The sequence below is a fragment of the Oncorhynchus nerka genome, linkage group LG10, assembly GCF_034236695.1.
Source record: "Oncorhynchus nerka isolate Pitt River linkage group LG10, Oner_Uvic_2.0, whole genome shotgun sequence".
Lineage (NCBI taxonomy): Eukaryota > Metazoa > Chordata > Actinopteri > Salmoniformes > Salmonidae > Oncorhynchus > Oncorhynchus nerka.
Genome location: NC_088405.1, coordinates 38272894 through 38293109, shown reverse-complemented (window position 1 = coordinate 38293109; position 20216 = coordinate 38272894). Strand labels below are relative to the sequence as shown.

General features: G+C 42.2%; 1 protein-coding gene across 1 annotated transcript in view; it reads right to left on the bottom strand.

Annotated features, from left to right (window-relative positions):
* The window catches only part of LOC115134910 (adhesion G protein-coupled receptor A3-like), a 277905-nt gene that overhangs the window by 184872 nt on the left and 72817 nt on the right, over nt 1–20216 (bottom strand). The window contains exons 3-6 of the mRNA XM_065023285.1: nt 6783–6854; nt 5919–5990; nt 5661–5732; nt 5356–5519 (exon numbers count right to left, since the gene is read on the bottom strand). Coding sequence (XP_064879357.1) covers nt 5356–5519; nt 5661–5732; nt 5919–5990; nt 6783–6854 — 380 coding nt within the window. The remainder of the gene's footprint in view (nt 1–5355; nt 5520–5660; nt 5733–5918; nt 5991–6782; nt 6855–20216) is intronic.

The following is a 20216-nucleotide window of genomic DNA, read 5'->3' as shown; positions in this document are numbered from 1 at the left end:
GCTCGTTGCAGTGATGTATGACAGCATGTTCATAGATGTCCAAAAATCTGTTGTTAATGCCACGTATGGTGTTCGAGAGCTCGCACTCTGTACTTGCAGAGCAATCATTGTACATTTTCTCCATCCAGGCCGTCACAGTTTTGGGCATCTTGTAGTGTGCTTCTAGATATGCCATCAAGGCAGTGAAGCCGAAATCCTCTACCATTGACAATGGATGCATATCAACTGTAATCAGTGCTGTGATTTTTTTTCACTCTGTCCCTTATCGCACTGCCGCCAGCAACGGGTGACTTCCTTTCAGATGGTTAAGCATTGCACCTGTACTGCCCCTGTAGCTCAATTCCACCTGGCAAAGATTGCATTCATTTCACCACCTTCTCAAGTATTGCCAAACAGGACTTTGCTGCTGTCGCTTCCCTGTCTCACACTGCCATTTTTCCAACCGTTAACGACGCTGATGTGCGGAGCACTATAAAGTCTATCTGTGGCAAATCATTTGAAAGATGAATATTTTCTACTACTAACTTTACAGCATTGTTGCAAAAGGTATTTGTATGTTTTGTGCCGCACTGTGATTTACACTTTGTAAACGAAAAAAGTGTTAAAAAATGTTTGCCAGAGATTTTTTATGAACAATAACGATCCAAATGTCATTTAAACATTTACACGTTCACACCCCTAGTACCAACTCTGTCTGTAGCGTCTGAACGGTTTGGGCTACACGCTAAAGTATTCAGACGCCTTGACTTTTTCCACATTTTGTTACGTTACAGCCTTAATCAGAAATGTATTAAATTATTATTTTTCCTCATCAATCTACACACAATACCCCATAATGACAAAGCAAAAACAGGTTTTTAGAAATGTTTGCTAATTTATAAATAAATAAAACTCATATCACAGTTACATAAGTATTCAGACCCTTTACTCAGTACTTTGGCAGCGATTACAGCCTTGAGTCTTCTTGGGAAGGACGCTACAAGCATGGCAGACCAGTATTTGGGGAGTTTCTCACACACACTATTCCATTCTTCTCTGCAGATCCTGTCAAGCTCTGTCAGGTTGGAGGGGAGCGTCACTGCACATCTATTTTCAGGTCTCTAGAGGTGTTTGATCGATCGGGTTCAAGTCCGGGTTCTGGCTCGGCCACTCAAGGACATTCAGGGACTTGTCCCAAAGCCACTCCTGCATTGTATTGGCTGTGTGCTTAGGGTCGTTGTCCTGTTGGAAGGTGAACCTTCGCACCAGTCTGAGGTCCTGAGCACTCTGGAGCAGGTTTTCATCAAGGATCTCTCTGTACTTTGCTCCATTCATCTTTCCCTCGATCCTGACTAGTTTCCTAGTTTCCTAGTCCCTGCCACTGAAAAACATCCCCACAGCATGATGCTTCACCGTAGGGATGGTGCCAGGCCAAAGAGTTCAATCTTGGTTTCATTAGATCAGAGAATCTTGAATCTCATGGTCTGAGGCTTTAGGTGCCTTTTGGCAAACTCCAAGAGGGCTGTCATGTGCCTTTTACTGAGGAGTGGCTTCCGTCTGGCCACTACCATAAAGGCCTGATTGGTGGGTGCTGCAGAGATGGTAGTCCTTCTGGAAGTTCTCCCATCTCCACAGAGGAACTCTAGAGCTCTGTCAGAGTGACCATCGGGTTCTTGGTCACCTCCCTGACCAAGGCCCTTCATCCCCGATTGCTCAGTTTGACCAGGCGGCCAGCTCTAGGGAGAGTCTTGGTGGTTCCAAATTTCTTCCATTTAATAATGATGGAGGCCACTGTGTTCTTTCGGACCTTCAACATTACAGCAATTGTTTGGTATCCTTCCCTAGACCTGTAACTCGACACAATCAGTCTCGGAGCTCTATGGACAATTCCTTCGACCTCATGGCTTGGTTTCCGCTCTGACATGCACTGTCAACTGTGGGACTTCATATTGACAGGTGTGTGCCTTTCCAAATCATATCCAATTAATTGAATTTACCACAGGTGGACTCCAATCAAGTTGTAGAAACATCTCAAGGATGATCAATGGAAACAGGATGCATCTGAGGTCAATTTAGAATCTCATAGTAAAGTGTCTGAATACTTTTTTTTCTATCTTTACAAAATTTGCAAAAGTGTCCAAAAGCCTGTTTTTTTGGGGGTGTGTAGATTGATGAGGAATTTTTATTTATTTAATACATTTCATAATAAGGCTGTAATGTAACAAAATGTGGAAGTCAAGGGGTCTGAATACTTTTTGAATGCACTTTATATGACCTCTCTATGGAAAGATGAGACTCTCACGAACATGTTGTTGTTCTCCATTTTTCTCTACAACCCCCAAGTGTCACGGACTCATCTCTGAAGGTACCGGGATGAAAATGTAATGGAAGTGAATAGGGCATTTCCACATCAAAGGGTCATTCCATGGTAAATTATTATAATTATTTTATCTCACTTCAATCTGTTTTTCCATGTATGAATCTGTTATCAAATGCGTTTCTATGGACTAATAGCAGGCCAAATTCAATGTTTTATCATATATATATATATTTTTAAATACACAAAATTAGAGCTACCGACAGGGGTCCTAAAATTCAAAATCAAATAGCTAAATGATCCTTGTTAAGACCATCTTAAAACAATTCCCCGCCCCAGGCCCCTAACCAGATTGACCTGTGTTCCCTGGCAGGAGGGGTGTGCCGAGCAGCTGCTATGGCTGGTCCTGCAGTGAGTGGACACATGGCCAAACGTCTGGCAGTAGTCCACAGAGGAAACCATTCAAATCACTACAGAACAGCTCCACCAAAGCCTGGTACCTGATCTGTTTGTGCTGTCTTGCCAAACACAACTATGACCATAGGAGTTGGCAAGACAGCACAAACAGATCTGCGACCAGGCTAGTCCCACCAATCCACCCGCAACTGCTAAATCGGTCTGTGAGTGAGCCACATCATTCAGGATGGGAAGCCATTAAATGATAATCTCCTAATTAATCAAAACAAGTCCAACACTTCCATTTCCTCAATACGATTAGGCCCTTTCACACACACTTTCCACACTTCTTATTGTATTCGGATGTTGCTCGGATAACACTCTGTCTTTTTCAGAATATGGAGTTGATTAAACTTTAAACCAAGTTCTACTGGCTGGCCACAGGGTCTGATGGGTATATTGGTCTATATGCATAAGGCCTGTAGTGACCATGAGAGGACCATGTCACTGCCGTAGCTTAATATAATAAATAATAACACCAGACATTACACCAGAGACCCAGGTTGTGTATGGATCAACCAATCGCTGCTATGTATTTCATTTCAATGAATTCCACAAAGAGGCCCTGCCTGGTTTTCACTGATGAAGCCTTGAGGAAACAGAAGTAGAGGCCCCGTGCTCCTTTATTCCTCCGTGTTTGTGTGCGTCTCTGCATGTGATCCTTATTTCACAGTGTTAGATGAGCTGAACAGACGTTGCCCTGACCCCCCCCCCACTATCCGAGGAAGCACCTGATCCTGGCAGGAAGCCTCCCCTCCCTCCTCCCTCCGTCCGTTCCCCCTCGCTTGAGAATGACACTCGACCCGAACGCCATGTCAGACCGGCGGAAGGAGGAGAAACACTTTAGAATGTGCTCACCCTGACATCTGCTACTCGTTACATCACTTTGGAGAACTACGATAGAAAAAAGAAAAAAAAAGGACGGCGCGGATGGAATTCCCGAGCAACCTAATAGTTCAACCTAATAGTTCAACATAATGAAACGAGAGACAAATCTCTTGTTTGGTATGAGTTGGAGGGGTAGCTTTGTCAATTGTCATCTTATCGACCGCCATTCTCAGTAATACCTTGACCTATAGCATCAGGTGCTGAACAAACACAGCTGATACGTGATGAAGTGCTGATGGCCACAGTATAGCCTTGCTGCATTCCATGACATTAAGTGAACCCATACGGAGATAATAGGCTGAAAATAACATTACAAGAAGAGATTGTTAGAGCACTCCACTGTGTCCAATCGAAAATGGCTCTTGCCAAGCAAATAAATAAAGGTATTGTAGGAGGCTGTTGTATAGGGAGTAAAATCCCACGGAGGCATGCACGGTAATCCCATAATGGATGTGTTAGGCTGAAAGAACAATTCATTATTCCAACCATCCTAATTCCACTCTTGGCTTCATGTCATACGACTGTGTGGAATTACCCAGTAAGTGCTTGGATTGTTCCACATAATGAGAAAAAAAACACACACTCAGGATTTTCCATAGAATAACTTCAGAATGTATCTGATCGGGTACGTGGATAAGAAGTGTGTGAATAGAACAATCTCCCCAAACAAACACATGAAAGACTTAGAAAGAGTGACAAATGGGTCGGGACCTAATGCCTGGTGGTCTCTGACCTCTTGAACTACGTTGACTACCTTCATCGCACCTTGATAGATGGAAAAGTATCTGTCACCTGGTCTGTTTCTACTAGGAAATACTTGTGACATTCTACTGGATTCGATGAACTGGTTAATGTATGCCAAAAAAAAGGCAATTCTAAAAAAAAGTGGTTGGATCCAAATACTTCTTTAAAATCTTCCTGGGAAATGTACTTTTTTAGACATTCTTATTCTAAAGAAATCCACCGCTAAGATGCATGATGCGGCTCCAGAAACTTTAGTGGGCTGGTCAAATGCCATCTCCAACATCAAAGACCTTTCGTTAGGTACCCCAGTATCTTGAACTGCTGTATCAATCCCCCCTACATGCTCATGTTTTGTCGCTGTACAAATCATGTGCATGCTATATCTTGTTGGATTGACATTGATAAAAGCACCCAATATTTTGTTTTCCTCCAACACATACGCACGCGCACGCACGCACACACACACACACACACACACACACAACCCCCACCACCCCACCCCAATTTCCATTTCGAGCAGTGACTCGTGTTTTCTCATCCTGGTGCAATATCCTCTAAGCGTGTGCAGGATACGGGGAGTGTAGGGGCAGGGCAGGGGGAGAGCTGCCATCAGAAACGAGATGTGATTCCCCCCATGGCTCAGAGCGCACAGAACAGCACACAGCAGAGATGGAAACACCAGCACTGCTAGCTACCTCACCAGTCCCCAGAGCTCTCCTCCATGTCTTCCTCACGGGCCATTCACTCACCTTACATACACAGAGGGGTGATTCGACAGACAGCAGGGAATATTCAGCCACAGACTTTCAGACATCGTCATCATCATAGGCCATATTCGTCATAATATTCATTTATTTTGTGGGACAATGCAATTTCAAATATATACAGAAAAAAGGGGTCAATGTAATGCTCGTGTGGGTGTTGTGTACGCCTTATTTAAAGAGAGATAGGGATGATGTGAGATAACATACCACATCTGAGCTGTGTCTCCCTCAGGTTGTGGACCTCCAGGCCGCGGAGGTGTGTGGGATGAACACACAGGGTGTCGTTGCCCAGAAGCACGCCGTTTGCCCTGGCCCACAGCAGCAGCCACTCCAGCTGACAGTCACAGAACAGAGACTCTGTAGAGAAGTGCCTGAGGGGATAACGGCAACGGCGTTAAAACCATCACCGCACTGTGTGTTGGTGTCATTTTGGTACAGGGTGAGACTGACTATCTGTTCGTAGAGTGTGTGTGGGTTTGTGTGTGTGCTGTTGTTTCATTTTGTTTTCTTACAGGACTTCGAGAGACAGGAGGTGTGTGAATAGTCCCACCGGCAAGGAAGAGAAAATATTTCCAGATAGATTCCTGTGGGGAAAACAGTGCAAATACACATCAAACCAGTTAGCGTTGAACAAGTAGAAAAGCCACAGTATCTGCTGTTGCGTTACTTTGAAACAGCCTTATCTAAGAGAAAAAACATAGATCCTACATCTCAAAACATCTCAAATTGTGCGTACAGTGCTGCATGTTTTCAATTTAGAGATTACTCACAATTTAGAGAGATTGCCAAGGTCTACAAACATTTCAGGAGAGAGGCAGCCAATCCGATTGTTGGACAGATCCCTACAAGGACAAAAAGCTCACTTTAAATGATGGCTAAGAGATAAGCCAAGCCCATCTGACTTAAAGCATTAAGAGCACTGATCATCGCAGGAGAGCTGGCAATGGATAATACAGAATGAGCTTGGCTGTGACAACAAGTGTGTTGTGTGTGTTTTTGTGCCGTCTCCTCTTGTGTTTCTTTATTCCAGATCGTGGGATATCAACCCTGACCTTCTGTTACCCCTTCACCCCTCACATTACTATCCATCCTCACACACTTATGCACCACACACACGCAAACACGCACTCACACACACAGAAGGCTGTCGTGGCTCTGTGCCCTTCCCCTCTGTAATTAAAGAGCTGCTTTGCTGGAGCAGCTGTGGGAAAATAAGCAAGGCACTCAAGTAATCACCAGTTGGGGAGCACTTAAATTAGCACTCTGCTGCTCCCAGAGCCTGGCGCACTTGCCTGTTGCAACACCCCAGCAGCCTAAAACCTCCTAACAATCATGATGGAATTAAGTCATTTACGCTGCAGGGTTTATCTATGACCATCTTTGTGCGAGTGTGCTTAGTTTTGTGTGTGTGTGTGTGTGTGTGTGTGTGAGAGAGAGAGAGAGGAGTGTGTGTTTTATCTACCACTTCAGGAAAGAATGAATTTGCTGCTTCTTTTTTAATCATGGTGTCATAATTGTCACACGGTAATAACCCTCCCCGCCCTCCCCTCACCAATGCCCCTTAACCCCCATAAAACCCCTGGCCTCGCCGTTCCGTGTAGCCCACCCACTATGACAACCCGCTTCATACTTACAGTCTCCTCAGAGCCACCAGTCCGCGGAAGGCCCCGTGCTCCACCGTGCTAATCAAATTATTCCTCAGGTCCCTAAGAGAGAGAGGGAAGGATAGAGGGAAAGAGAAAGAGAGAGAGGGCGGGGGAGAGGTGCGAAAGAGAAAGAGCGAGAGAGAGTAAGAAGAGCGAGAGAATGAGAGAGAGGAGAGATAAGGGAGGTCACTTATCATGCCACTGTGGGTTTTGAGAGTCACATTGCTGGAGACAGGGAGGGGGATTGCCCCTTAAAACCCTCTCATCTGGCAGTACAGTAAGTGGTTGGCAGTTAGCGATGAGATACATTGAGCTGAGCTCTTGTCAGGGCCGAGCATGGAAGCTCATTGTGACATTAAGATGTAAACTCGAGCCTCCTAACAACGAAAACGCCATTTGTGATTCATTCAAGACGTGACAGTGCAGCTCCCATAGATCACAAGGCCAAGAAGATTTGGTGAAATGCAAAGATGGCAACTTTTACTAATGCTGTACTAACATGATGAAACGCAGTTGTGAATACACAGTTAACCCTGAATAGAGATGGGTATCTCTATTCAGAAAGGAAATATGACTCTTTATCGCTTTGATGTGGTCGGATATTACATACATTTGAAATTGGCCATCATATGCATCATCGGTGACAGAGAATGATAGTGTACGGAGGTTATTTCAAGAAATACCATGTCGGTCTGACACAAATGTTATAAACATTACAGTGGTTTTAGCCAGGATCACTCTGTTCCCAATCCCCACTCCCAGTCCCTTGATTTCCCAACCCAACGTTTCTAAAAATGGACCGGCATCCTTCCCTAACCCTACTTCTCTCGGGCCAAAGAAAACTTCCTGAAATTGTGTCCCCTGGTTTCCTTTGACTGGGCCTGTCGGGAGTGATGAGAATCAGAAGGAGTCTGGCTCTCTCTCCGTCCAGATGTGTGTACAGTACAATACACCAGTGCAGTATGGGTAGTCTAGCCTGTAGTCTCAGCCCAAACCCAACTGCTGGTCACACCAGCAGTCATAAAAACATGCAAGGCCAGCCAAAGGCATTAAAACAATACCACTAGCACTAATAAGTATAATGTGCCCCTTTCCCAATGTAAAAATTGAACGATGATCATTTTTATTTGTAAAACAAGGCACTGCATTGAAACCAAACAATCATTTTCGTCTGTACAAAGCCAGAGCAGAATAAGTCAATGTTTTACTGTATATCCAACACAATCAGCTGAGTGCCTCACAGAATCAACAACAAAAAAAAGAACTATCAAAGGGCATATTTTCTGCACCATTAGAGATACAGTAAGCCTGTAGACCACCAGCAGTGAAGGATTCCTCTGATGGAACTGATGCTAATTCAGTCAATGTAAAAAGAGTTACACAAAAGAGAGAACAACGCATACTCACACAGAAACCATAATTATCGTTAGATAAATGACTCCTGTCTGTCCTTAATGATGTGTGTCTGCTGTTTAATTGTTTGGTCCAGAGTTAAAACCCACTACACCATTACCCCAACCCACACTCCCTACTCTACCAGTTCATAGGCTAAAACTATTCTCAAAGCGCCACTTCACCGCATGCTCGTTCACTTTCATTTATTCTTGTGCCTGTGGATTTTTGGTGGTCCACAATGATTGGCATGGCGAAATTGGTTTTGGCAATCTCCATTGGCTTTCAACGGACCCGACAGCACATAAACCCTCTAAGTACATCAGGGTCAGTTTCACTCCAACCCTCTCTCCAAGTTCTGGAGCTCCCCATATGTTGGTTTTCAAGCACTCCCTCACTGTGATGGGAAAACTAAACGAGTGGATACAGTGGAACGGAGAGTAGATACAGAGTGGAGCACTCTACAGGCCAGGGCTTCTCAGATATCTCCTCTCTTGTCGATGGGAGTCTTTGATTTATACAAATCCTGTTATGAGGGAGACGGGTGGACTGGCGAAGGGTAAGGTCAAAGGTCATTCACTGTGCCTCTTACTTTGCTCTTCTTCTTCACAGCACACACAGCAGCCAGCCACAGCCAGAGGTCTTCTCAGTGCTCCTGCCTCGTAGTCAAGGTACTATGAGCACTGAGCAGAAAACAATAATAACAGCTGTGACTTATCTTCGGTTATGAGATGTACTGTGGGCGTGGGTTATTTTGCACTGTGAGCAGACAACAATAATGACAGCTGTTGTTGCTTTGATCTTATACTGTGGGTTACTCTGTTATCATGTCAATCAACTGTCCCAGTTAAACACACCTCGTTCTAAAGTGAAGGTCGTTGTGTGTCGTTAGATTGCTGTATTGCATTGTTAGGGGATTGGCAGCAGAGAGAGTGAAAGGCAGGATGGAGGCCCAGTTGAATAAATAAGTCTTCCTATTTCCTGAGAGAGGTCTGTTTGTAGCTCCGGTCAGGAGGTGCACACACACACACACGCGCGCACACACACACACACGCGCACGCGCACGCGCACGCGCACGCGCACACTGACTGTTACCTATATCTGAATTCACACTGAAACATGTACAGCTGGCTAAACTCAGCAAGATATGGATATTTAAACATTAAGCGGTTTCTCCCCCGAACCTTGAGCATGTGAAGTATGACCGGGCACTGCACTGTGCATGGTCCTGGCTCTAGCGAAACCGTGACATAAACTCCAATATATGTGGAAGATGTTTGAAAAGCTACTGAAGTGGTTCCCCAATTAATTCTGGCTGTGCTGTAGATCTTAGACTGCTGAGGCTGTTCACCATATGACACTAATGGGAAGATTAATCTCCTACTCTGGCCGCTCAGCACACACAAACGCACACACACACGCACAAACATGCTCGCACACGAACACACACCACACCACACAAACACACACGAAAGGGGACATAGACCTCCAACAATAGACTGTACTCTGACTGGATGGACTCGGACTTGACATAGTGCAGGACATGATCACCCTTGTCTCTGATTCATAGACACACTGTGTTGTTGTTACAATCAGCATGGCTTAGATTCAAATCAGTTTACTTTCTGGCATTAGCAAACACACAAAATGAGTGAGTGAGCAGGCACTGAGTCAAGGGCATACAGGTTACATCATGGATGGGCAACTTTCAATAGGGTGGGGGCCACAAAAAAATCTAAACTCATCATGAGGGGCCGCAGTGGCTCGCGGGTCTGCGTACACACATATAAAGTTGTGGAGAAGTACAGATCAGGGTTGGATTATAAAACAATATCAGAAACTTTGAACATCCCACGGAGCACAATTAAATGCGTTATTAGAAAAGAGAAAGAATATGGCACCACATCAAACCTGCCAAGAGAGGGCATTAATCAGAGAGGCAACAAAGATAACCCTGAAGGAGCTGCAAAGCTCCACCGCGAGATTGGAGTATCTGTCCATAGGACCACGTTAAGCCGTACACTCCACAGAGCTGGGCTTTATGGAAGAGTGGCCAGAAAAAAAGCCATTGCTTAAAGAAAAAAATAAGCAAACACATTTGCTGTTCGCCGAAACGCTTGTGGGAGACTCCCCAAACATATGAAAGGAGGTACTCTGGTTAGATGACACTAAAATTTAGCTTTTTGGCCATCAAGGAAAACACTGTCTGGCGCAAACCCAACACCTCGCATCACCCCGAGAACACCATCCACATAATGAAGCATGGTGGCGGCAGCATCATGCTGTGGGGATGTTTTTCATCAGCAGTTGCTGGGAAACTGGTCAGAATTGAAGGAATAATGGAATTTCTTGAGGGAAACCTGTTTCAGTCTTCCAGAGATTTGAGACTGGGATGGAGGTTCACCATCCAGGAGGACAATGACGCTAATCATACTGCTAAAGCAACACTCGAGTGGTTTAAGGAGAAACATTTAAATGTATTGGAATGGCCTAGTCAAAGTCCAGACCTCAATCCAATTGAGAATCTGTGGTATGACTTAAAGATTGCTGTACACCAGCGGAACCCATCCAACTTGAAGGAGCTGGAGCAGTTTTGCCTTGAAGAATGGGCAAAAATCCCAGCAGCTAGATGTGCCAAGCTTATAGAGACATACCCCAAGAGACTTGCAGCTGTAATTGCTGCAAAAGGTGGCTCTACAAAGTATTGACTTTGGAAGGTGAATAGTTATGCACGCTCAAGTTTTCTGTTTTTTTGGTCTTATTTCTTGTTTGTTTCACCAAATTTTCATTTTCAAAGGGGTAGGCATGTTGTGTAAATCAAATGATACAAACCCCCCCAAAAATCTAAACTGCAACAAAATAGGAAAAATGCCAAGGGGGTGAATAATTTTGCAAGCCACTGTATAGAAAACGTTGCAGTTTGAAAGAAAGCTTGTTGCGACTCCACATATTCTCAAAAATAAGTTGAGACACCGACTGAGTTCCCAACCCAGAAAAAAAATGAATCCGCGGGCCTACAGTTGCCCATCCCTGGGTTACATGATTATATACCATGACTAATTAATTTCCACTTAATTTATGCCGTTAAATAGACAACAATGCTTTATCATATGGCATATTATAGAATATGCACTGATATCTAATAAAACCAAGAGATGACAAATAGTATTGTGTAAGCTCTCTACCATGTCAGGCATGGTATGCCTCATCTCATTTGTGTTATGCACGATGGTAATGTTTTGAGCGTCCAGTAAACAGAGGTAATCCTGTAGTTGTGGGGAGTGAAGCCAAAGTCTACCCCACTGTGTCAGAGAAGCAGTATTCAGGTCAGAGCAGTGGAGATTCACACACACACACACAGACACACAGAGGACAGTACAGAGTGCCCTGCTAACCATTGTTCCACAGGATAAAAGGGGGGAGAGGGAATGAGAGAGAGAAATTGAGAGGGAGAGAGCGAGATTAATGGGTCAATCCATTTGAATTCAATCACTTTTTGAGCGCGCCCCTTTTGATTGAAACAAAACGTTCCATACATGTTTTCCTATGGAAGAAGTGGCCAGAAAGTGACTTTTTGGACCTGTATACCAACACATTTAGCAGATGAATCCTACAGATGAAGAACCATATATGTGACATATTTTTCAATTTTAAGATAATCGGTTATTTTTATATTATTAATAGTGTGTACCACATTAGGTGTTTTATGGTTGACAAATAATTCACAATACCCATATCTTCCGACAACAATTGATATTTTTTTGTTATTTCAAAAAATACTTTTTTTATTGTCGTTTTAATTTTTAGAATGTGGAAGAACAGTATATCTCCAGTGGTGATTTCAGTTTGTGGAAGAACAGTATATGTGACGTTTTGCATGACTCTTGTAAGATGTCCTTTTTTAAACACCTGATATGATGTTTTAAGTACTTTCAAGTACAGACGCCCTTCATGTAAATAACTTAAATGCAATATGTCGTTAATTCATTTGTATGGGGGTTCATTTAAAGGTGGTCTATCAACGTTAGTACTGATGACTTTTCTTAAAAGTTGAGATATGAACTCTTAGTCTCATTTAAAATGAAGCCCTCAATGTGAACATACCATAGAATAACTACACAAATAGAATACAATTCAATTAATTCAATCAAAACAAGCACAACTTGTAAATATCAAATATGGATCAATGTGATGTGCCAATATGCATGTCCATTATGCAGGTCCCTAAGGTCAATATTACAAAACGTTCAGAAAACCATTCTCATTGGGTTTAACACTATGGTCAGCAATTCAGTTTTGAATTGCGTTAAACCCAAGCTAAAGGCAAGAAATGTCCTTCTGTACTGAGGTGACAGCAGTAAATAAGTATTAACTGCTTAGAGTTAATGCTAAATGTGGTGACAGAGAGACGTACTGTATATTCTCTTTACTCTGTATATATCAATGATGTTGCTCTTGCTGCGGGCGATTCCCTGATCCACCTCTACGCAGACGACACCATTCTGTATACTTCCGGCCCGTCCTTGGACACTGTGCTATCTAACCTCCAAACGAGCTTCAATGCCATACAACACTCCTTCCGTGGCCTCCAACTGCTCTTAAACGCTAGTAAAACCAAATGCATGCTTTTCAACCGTTCGCTGCCTGCACCCGCACGCCCGACTAGCATCACCACCCTGGATGGTTCTGACCTAGAATATGTGGACATCTATAAGTACCTAGGAGTCTGGCTAGACTGTAAACTCTCCTTCCAGACTCATATCAAACATCTCCAATCTAAAATCAAATCTAGAGTCGGCTTTCTATTCCGCAACAAAGCCTCCTTCACTCACGCCGCCAAACTTACCCTAGTAAAACTGACTATCCTACCGATCCTCGACTTCGGCGATGTCATCTACAAAATAGCTTCCAATACTCTACTCAGCAAACTGGATGCAGTTTATCACAGTGCCATCTGTTTTGTTACTAAAGTACCTTATACCACCCACCATGGTGACCTGTATGCTCTAGTCGGCTGGCCCTCGCTACATATTCGTCGCCAGACCCACTGGCTCCAGGTCATCTACAAGTCCATGCTAGGTAAAGCTCCACCTTATCTCAGTTCACTGGTCACGATGGCAACACCCATAGCACGCGCTCCAGCAGGTGTATCTCACTGATCATCCCTAAAGCAAACACCTCATTTGGCCGCCTTTCGTTCCAGTTCTCTGCTGCCTGTGACTGGAACGAATTGCAAAAATCGCTGAAGTTGGAGACTTTTATCTCCATCACCAACTTCAAACATCTGCTATCTGAGCAGCTAACCGATCGCTGCAGCTGTACATAGTCTATCGGTAAATAGCCCACCCAATTTTACCTACCTCATCCCCATACTGTTTATATTTATTTACTTTTCTGCTCTTTTGCACACCAATATCTCTACCTGTACATGACCATCTGATCATTTATCACTCCAGTGTTAATCTGCAAAATTTTAATTATCCGCCTACCTCCTCATGCCTTTTGCACACAATGTATATAGACTCTCTTTTTTTATACTGTGTTATTGACTTGTTAATTGTTTACTCAATGTGTAACTCTGTGTTGTCTGTTCACACTGCTATGCTTTATCTTGGCCAGGTCGCAGTTGCAAATGAGAACTTGTTCTCAACTGGCCTACCTGGTTAAATAAAGGTGAAATAAAAAATAAATACAAAAATATTGTAATGAATCAAAAAAGGGAATCAAGATCAAATGAATGTGACGACTTATATGTTTTTAATTCATTCAGATTAAAAAAGGTTCAAATGATCGCACACAAAATAATTCTCAACAGAACACATTGTACATAACATTTTCTACACTAGCAACAACATCTTAAAATTAAATTAATTCAATACATTGTGCTGGTTCAAATCATACACAAATTGATTCACATAGAAAACACCTACTATACATTTAATTTCCGACAATAGGGGTGACATGTCTTCTGAAATGTATTCAGATTCAACATACTATACAGGTTCAGGGGATCGTAACCTCACAGAAAAAAAGGCTTCATTATGTAGCTTGGTTTAACAACAAATGATTCACTCTACGGTGAGTTATAAAAAAAGAGCGTGCAGCAGCTGGCAAGTAGTTGAACATGGTCATCAGATCTTGGTACTTGTTTTTTCTTTGATGGGCAGAGGACTCTCATATGCTCCAGGGTAGTGGCTTGCAAAATAGGGAGGTGGAGGTGTAGCTCCTTGTTTTGGTTTGGAGATCAGCCACGATTTCCATCCCTCAAATAGACTGTGGCTCTGTCTGGTGTACAGATTCCAAGGATCCTCAACTGAAATTAGAACAGAAACATTTGAAGTTCCTGACATCAATAATCAACTTTCACAGTCAAGCATTAGGATATTTTATTGTTAGAACAACATGTTGCATGTTGATGGGATGTTAGTCAACTATTCTCTGTGCAATACCTGTGACTTTTAACCACCTCACTGAGGTCATCTGTAGTCCAGCTGGTCGCTTGAGGACAGAATCTGGGAGGTGCCTGAAGTCTTCACATTGCATCCTCATCACCTTGAATGGTTTTGCTGGTTGTGCTTCAAGTATCATCTTTGAAACATCATCAGGTGTATGAAGGACTGACACCTTGCGCCTCTTCTCGATGGTGGCAAAAGATCGATCACAAGGAAGAAAAGAATGGCCAGAGACCATGAACTTCTGCTCAACTTGGGTAAAGTAACCCATAGAGACGCGCATCGACATCAGATTGAGCATCCGCCAGTTGTTATTCTGCCCACGGCATCTGTCACTGAAGATGATCAACTTGCGCACCTCTGGTTTGGTGAGTGGCGTGAATTTTGTCTTCACCCACTTCAATATGCAGCTTGCCACCTCAATGGACCCTCGGTGTGCAATCCCTGCGGGATACTGTGTAACGTTACATATGACTAGCTAGCTACTGTAGCCATGTCGAATCATCCGGTGGATGGAGAAAAAGTAGCTAGCTATGTTTCTTCTATCATCTAGCAATAACATTTGTAACGATAATGTATAAGTTAGTAGCCAACAAACTTGAGCTAATATGTTTTCTCTATAGTTACAAATGAGACAACCCAGAACATACATGTTAGTTACTGTACTCTATAGCTAGCTAGCTTGATTGTTTGATATACGGTTCTTCCACATACCTCTTTTGGACAGCTTTTCCCAGTTTTTTCTTGACCCTTACGATTTGTATAGGGTTTTCCCGCATCCCGTAGGATCTTCCTTTGCCTGTCTTTCCATTCTTTTAGTTTTGTTTTACATTTCTTTCCCACATTTTGGCGATTTTCATCAGCAACAGAAAAGTTGTGAGCTTGTCCGTCCATTCTGAGTGGTGCACATAAACGGTTATTCCACGAGAGCCTATCTTTAAATTTAAAACGATTGTTAATTAGCGCGTGTAAAGCTTGTGAAACCGGTTCACTATAGAAAAAGGGTGTCAAATAATGATTTTTCATGTATATCTCTTTTTATTTTATTTTAAATGTCACATATATGGTTCTTCGTCTGTAGGATTCAGATAAAGGTGCTTAAATTGACCCATTTTGCATACTCCAACATACCATGAGACATCGATGTCCTTAACACTGGAAAATTTAAACGGTTGAGTTGGATACCATTGAAAAGCTTACAAACAGTATTGTCAAACAATTTTATTATATTTTGAAAAAAAGTTTTTATAAAAATTATGTAATTTTTAAACCTTTAACGTCAATTATCTAAAAGCGAGTAAACTGTTGTAGCTAAGACCCTATTTAACATAATTTGAGGTTTTTGTGTTGTGCACGTCCTCGGTCGAGACACAACATGCTCTTGCATACAGGGTGGGTGGAATTTAAATCATATAAATATAATGAATAGAATGGACCTATCCCTCCCGACCACTGCATTTTAGCTGGTACACGGTTGAAATTGAATGGAAATGTTTACTTATCATTACTACCACAAAGATGACCACTGGTCGACCCACTGTTGAATGTCAACTGAAATGGTCATGTCTATTCTACTATCTATATTTCTATGAGTTCAAATAGGTTTCCTAGTATAAAACAACAGATATTCCACTTCAAGTCAACATTCTCAGATGTGTGGACCTCCAACCATCTTTGTGGTACCATTTGAAAGTAGAAATGTAAGTGTTATTCCCATTTTAGTACATTTATCAGCCAAAATCTGAAACCCACCCTGTAAGTGCATGGCAGGCACAACACAAAAGCCTTAGACAATGTAAAATAGGGTCTAAGTTACAACATATTCGAATATGAAGGGGAAAAAAGCGTTTTTAGATAATTGACGTTTTAAATGTACATTTTTATTCAAAAACATATTTTTTCTGAAAATATAAATATTTTGACAACCCTGTTTGTAAGCTTTTAAAGGTGCACTATGCAGAAATCGCTCCGCCATTTCCTGGTTGCTCAAATTCTAATAGCAAAACAAGCAAGTACAGTGTAGAGAATCATTGTACCAACTAAACCGTAAGTTAAAGAAGCAAAAACTAAACTTAAGACCAGGAAACATAGAAATAGTGCACATACAGTAGTACATATCTACTGCTTCTTTGACCTGCTTTTAGTGAGAATGACAGATCTATAACTTACATTTCTATGTGAATTTGGTCAGCTCGCCCCGGGAAGGTTACATAAAGCAGCTATAAATGATATCAATGCCAACCGTTTATCTTTTCCTGTGATCAAGTCATAGATGTCTCATGGTTTGGTGGGGTATGCAAAATGGGTCAACTTTGAGCAACTTTTATTTTTTGAATGTTTTGTAATTCAGGTCCAAAAAGTCACTTTCTGAGCACTTTCACAACGGGCACTTTTACAGGTTTTGTTCAAATCAAAAGATGTTCCGTCAAAAATGTTTTGAATTCAAATGGATTTACCCTAATGAGAGTAGAGAGCAGTCTATGACAGAGAGAAAAAGGCCACTGTGTAGCCTAACAATAGGACAACTGCTTCCTCTCAAGGTGGGACCGCATTGGACACCACAGACACCCCTCAGTACTCCAATCCAACCATGAATGCACAGCGCAGAATAATACAACAACACAAACATGCTAATTTGCCTGGGATTTGATAAGAACATATTGAAACTGAGATTACATCCTTCCTCATTCTCCATGGTACAGTTATAACTAGTTTGCTCATATTACATATCCTGGATCAATTTGCTCTCCCACTTGAGGAAACAAGCTGGCAGGAAGAAACGTCTCATCAGACACTTCGAATCAGATCATACACATCTAATTAGGATGGATAACCACCTAATGTAAATAAATATGCTTTGAGATCTCTCAGAGGAGAGTAAAAAAAGGGATAAGTAAGAAAGTTCAGTCCAATTAGAGCGACTGAGTGTATGCAATGTGACAGTAGTAGCAGCCACTGCCAGAGCATCAAAAGGCAATGGGCTTCCATTAATAACATAGAAGAAATATGACACACAGTAAGAGCACTCTGGCGGGACCAACCATCATGCATTAATAATAAATGCATGACAAATAAAATACTACCTGTTGATAGAACCTATGTCAATGGTCCACACTTTTGTGGGTATAGAAGTTTATATTTTCATAACATTTAAGATATGTTATTTGTCCAATGCAGCCGTTTTTATCTCGACATCACATCATTTCTGGGTAACAACTAAGAATCTTACTGTTATTGTTTAAAAAAAAAAAAAAAAGTTTTTATTATTGTCAAAAAGAAACAAAAATTGCTTCTTAGCAAAGAGCACTTTCTCAAGCAAGGATTTAGCTAGGACTGTCTGGGAGTGTTCTGAGTGTGGAAGAGAAAACTGAAAACTAGCTGTTATTGGCAGAGAGGTTTGGAACTTTCTTATTTATTGCTATATTAACTAATGTACCACCTGGTGATGTCACAAGGCAGGCCAAAACTCCATCCCACCAAAACAGGCTGAAATTTCAGTTGTTCTTTTCAAACACTAAAAGGGCATTATCATTTCAAAGTATTATTCCAACCTCAGTGTGGAAATATGTATAAAACACAGTGAATTCATGTTTGACTGCACCTGGCCTTTAAGAAGTTATTTCTCCTTTAGAGAGTAAGTGTGAGAAATTCTTTGCTCTTTCATTACTTCGCCACTCTATTTCCAACCCAAACGATGACTAAATTCTTCTCAGACGCAACTCCAGAGCAATTTATTCCTGGAAGCTTAGCTAACAGGACTTGGAATGCTTTAGATGTGTTCATGCAATGTTTCCCTTGGATTACTTTATTGGCGGCTCACTAAGGCTCAAATATTCAAGCTTAACTAATAGTGGTCTTCCTCACCTCCTGAGACAAGTATGTAGATCTTTGGAGTGGTGTGACATTCGTCAAACGATAAGCTACTGTGCTACAAAACCTGAGCTATACTGAACAAAAATATAATCGCAAAGTAAAGTGAGCTGAAATAAAAGATCCCAACATTTTTCCATACGCACAAAATGCTTATTTCTTTCAAATTTTGTATACAAATTTGTTTACATCCCTGTTAGTGAGCATTTCTTCTTTGCCAAGAAAATCCATCCACCTGTCAGGTGTGGCATATCAACAAGCTGATTAAACTGCATGATCATTACACAGGTGTACCTTGTGCTGGGGACAATAAAAGGCCACTCTAAAACGTGTTTTGTCACACGACACAATGCCACAGATGTCTCATATTTTGAGAGAGCGTGCAATTGGCATGCTGACTGCAGGAATGTCCACCAGAGCTGTTGCCAGAGAATGTAATGTTAATTTCTCTATCATAAGCCGCCTCCAACATCGTTTTAGAGAATTTGGCTGTACATCCAACCGACCTCACAACCGCAGACCACGTTTAACCATGCCAGCCCAGACCTCCACATCCAGCTTCTTCACCTGTGGGATCATCTAAGACCAGCCACCTGGACAAACTGGGGGTTTGCACAATCTAAGAATTTCTGTACAAACTGTCAGAAAATTCCATCTCAGGGATGCTCATCTGCATGCTCGTTGTCCTCACCAGGGTCTTGACCTGACTGCAGTTTGGCGTCATAACCGGCTTCAGTGGGCAAATGATTACCTTCGATGGCCACTGGAATGCTGGAGAAGAATGCTCTTCACGAATTAATCCCGGTTTCAACTGTATCGGGCAGATGGCAGACAGCGTCTATGGCGATGTATGGGCGAGCGGTTTGTTGATGTCAACATTGTGAATAGAGTGCCCCATGGTGGTGGTGGGGTTATGGTATGGGCAGGGATAAGTTATGGACAAGAACACAATTGCATTTTATCGATAGCAATTTGAATGGACAGAGGTACTGTGACGAGATCATGAGGCCCATTGCCGTGCCATTAATCTGCCTCCATCGACGTGTATGACAGTGTGTTCCAGTTCCCGCTGATATCCAGCAACTTCGCACAGCCATTGAAGAGGAGTGGGACAACATTCCACAGGCCACAATCAACAGCCTGATACACTATGTGCAAAGGAGATGTGTCACGCTGCATGAGGCAAATAGTGGTCACACAAAATACTGACTGGTTTTCTGATCCACGCCCCTACCTTTTTTTTAAGGTGTCTGTGACCAACAGGTGCATATCTGTATTCCCAGTAATGTGAAATGCATAGATTAGGGCCTAATGAATTTAGTTCAATTGACTGATTTCCTTATATGAACAGTAACTCAGTAAAATCGTTTAAATTATTGCATGTTGCTTTATATTTTTGTTTAGGTTAAGAACACACTGTATTTCTTCGATGATATGTATTGCTTAATAATTTCTAATTTAACCCTGTTATATAGAATAACCACAAACCACTGGTGATTTCCAACACTTCCTGTCTGGAAACCGTTACAAATATTTTAAATGAATCATGCCGTTCTAATTTTCAATCGTAACCATTTTGAAAGATCTTATGCAAGGGGGAAGGAACACTCTTCTCTTTTTAGGCTGAAAAACAGAGTTGATAGATAGCCTCGCAGAGAAAACCACTGAGACCAGGCATCACAGAGCCAACAACGAAGAGAAAGAGAAA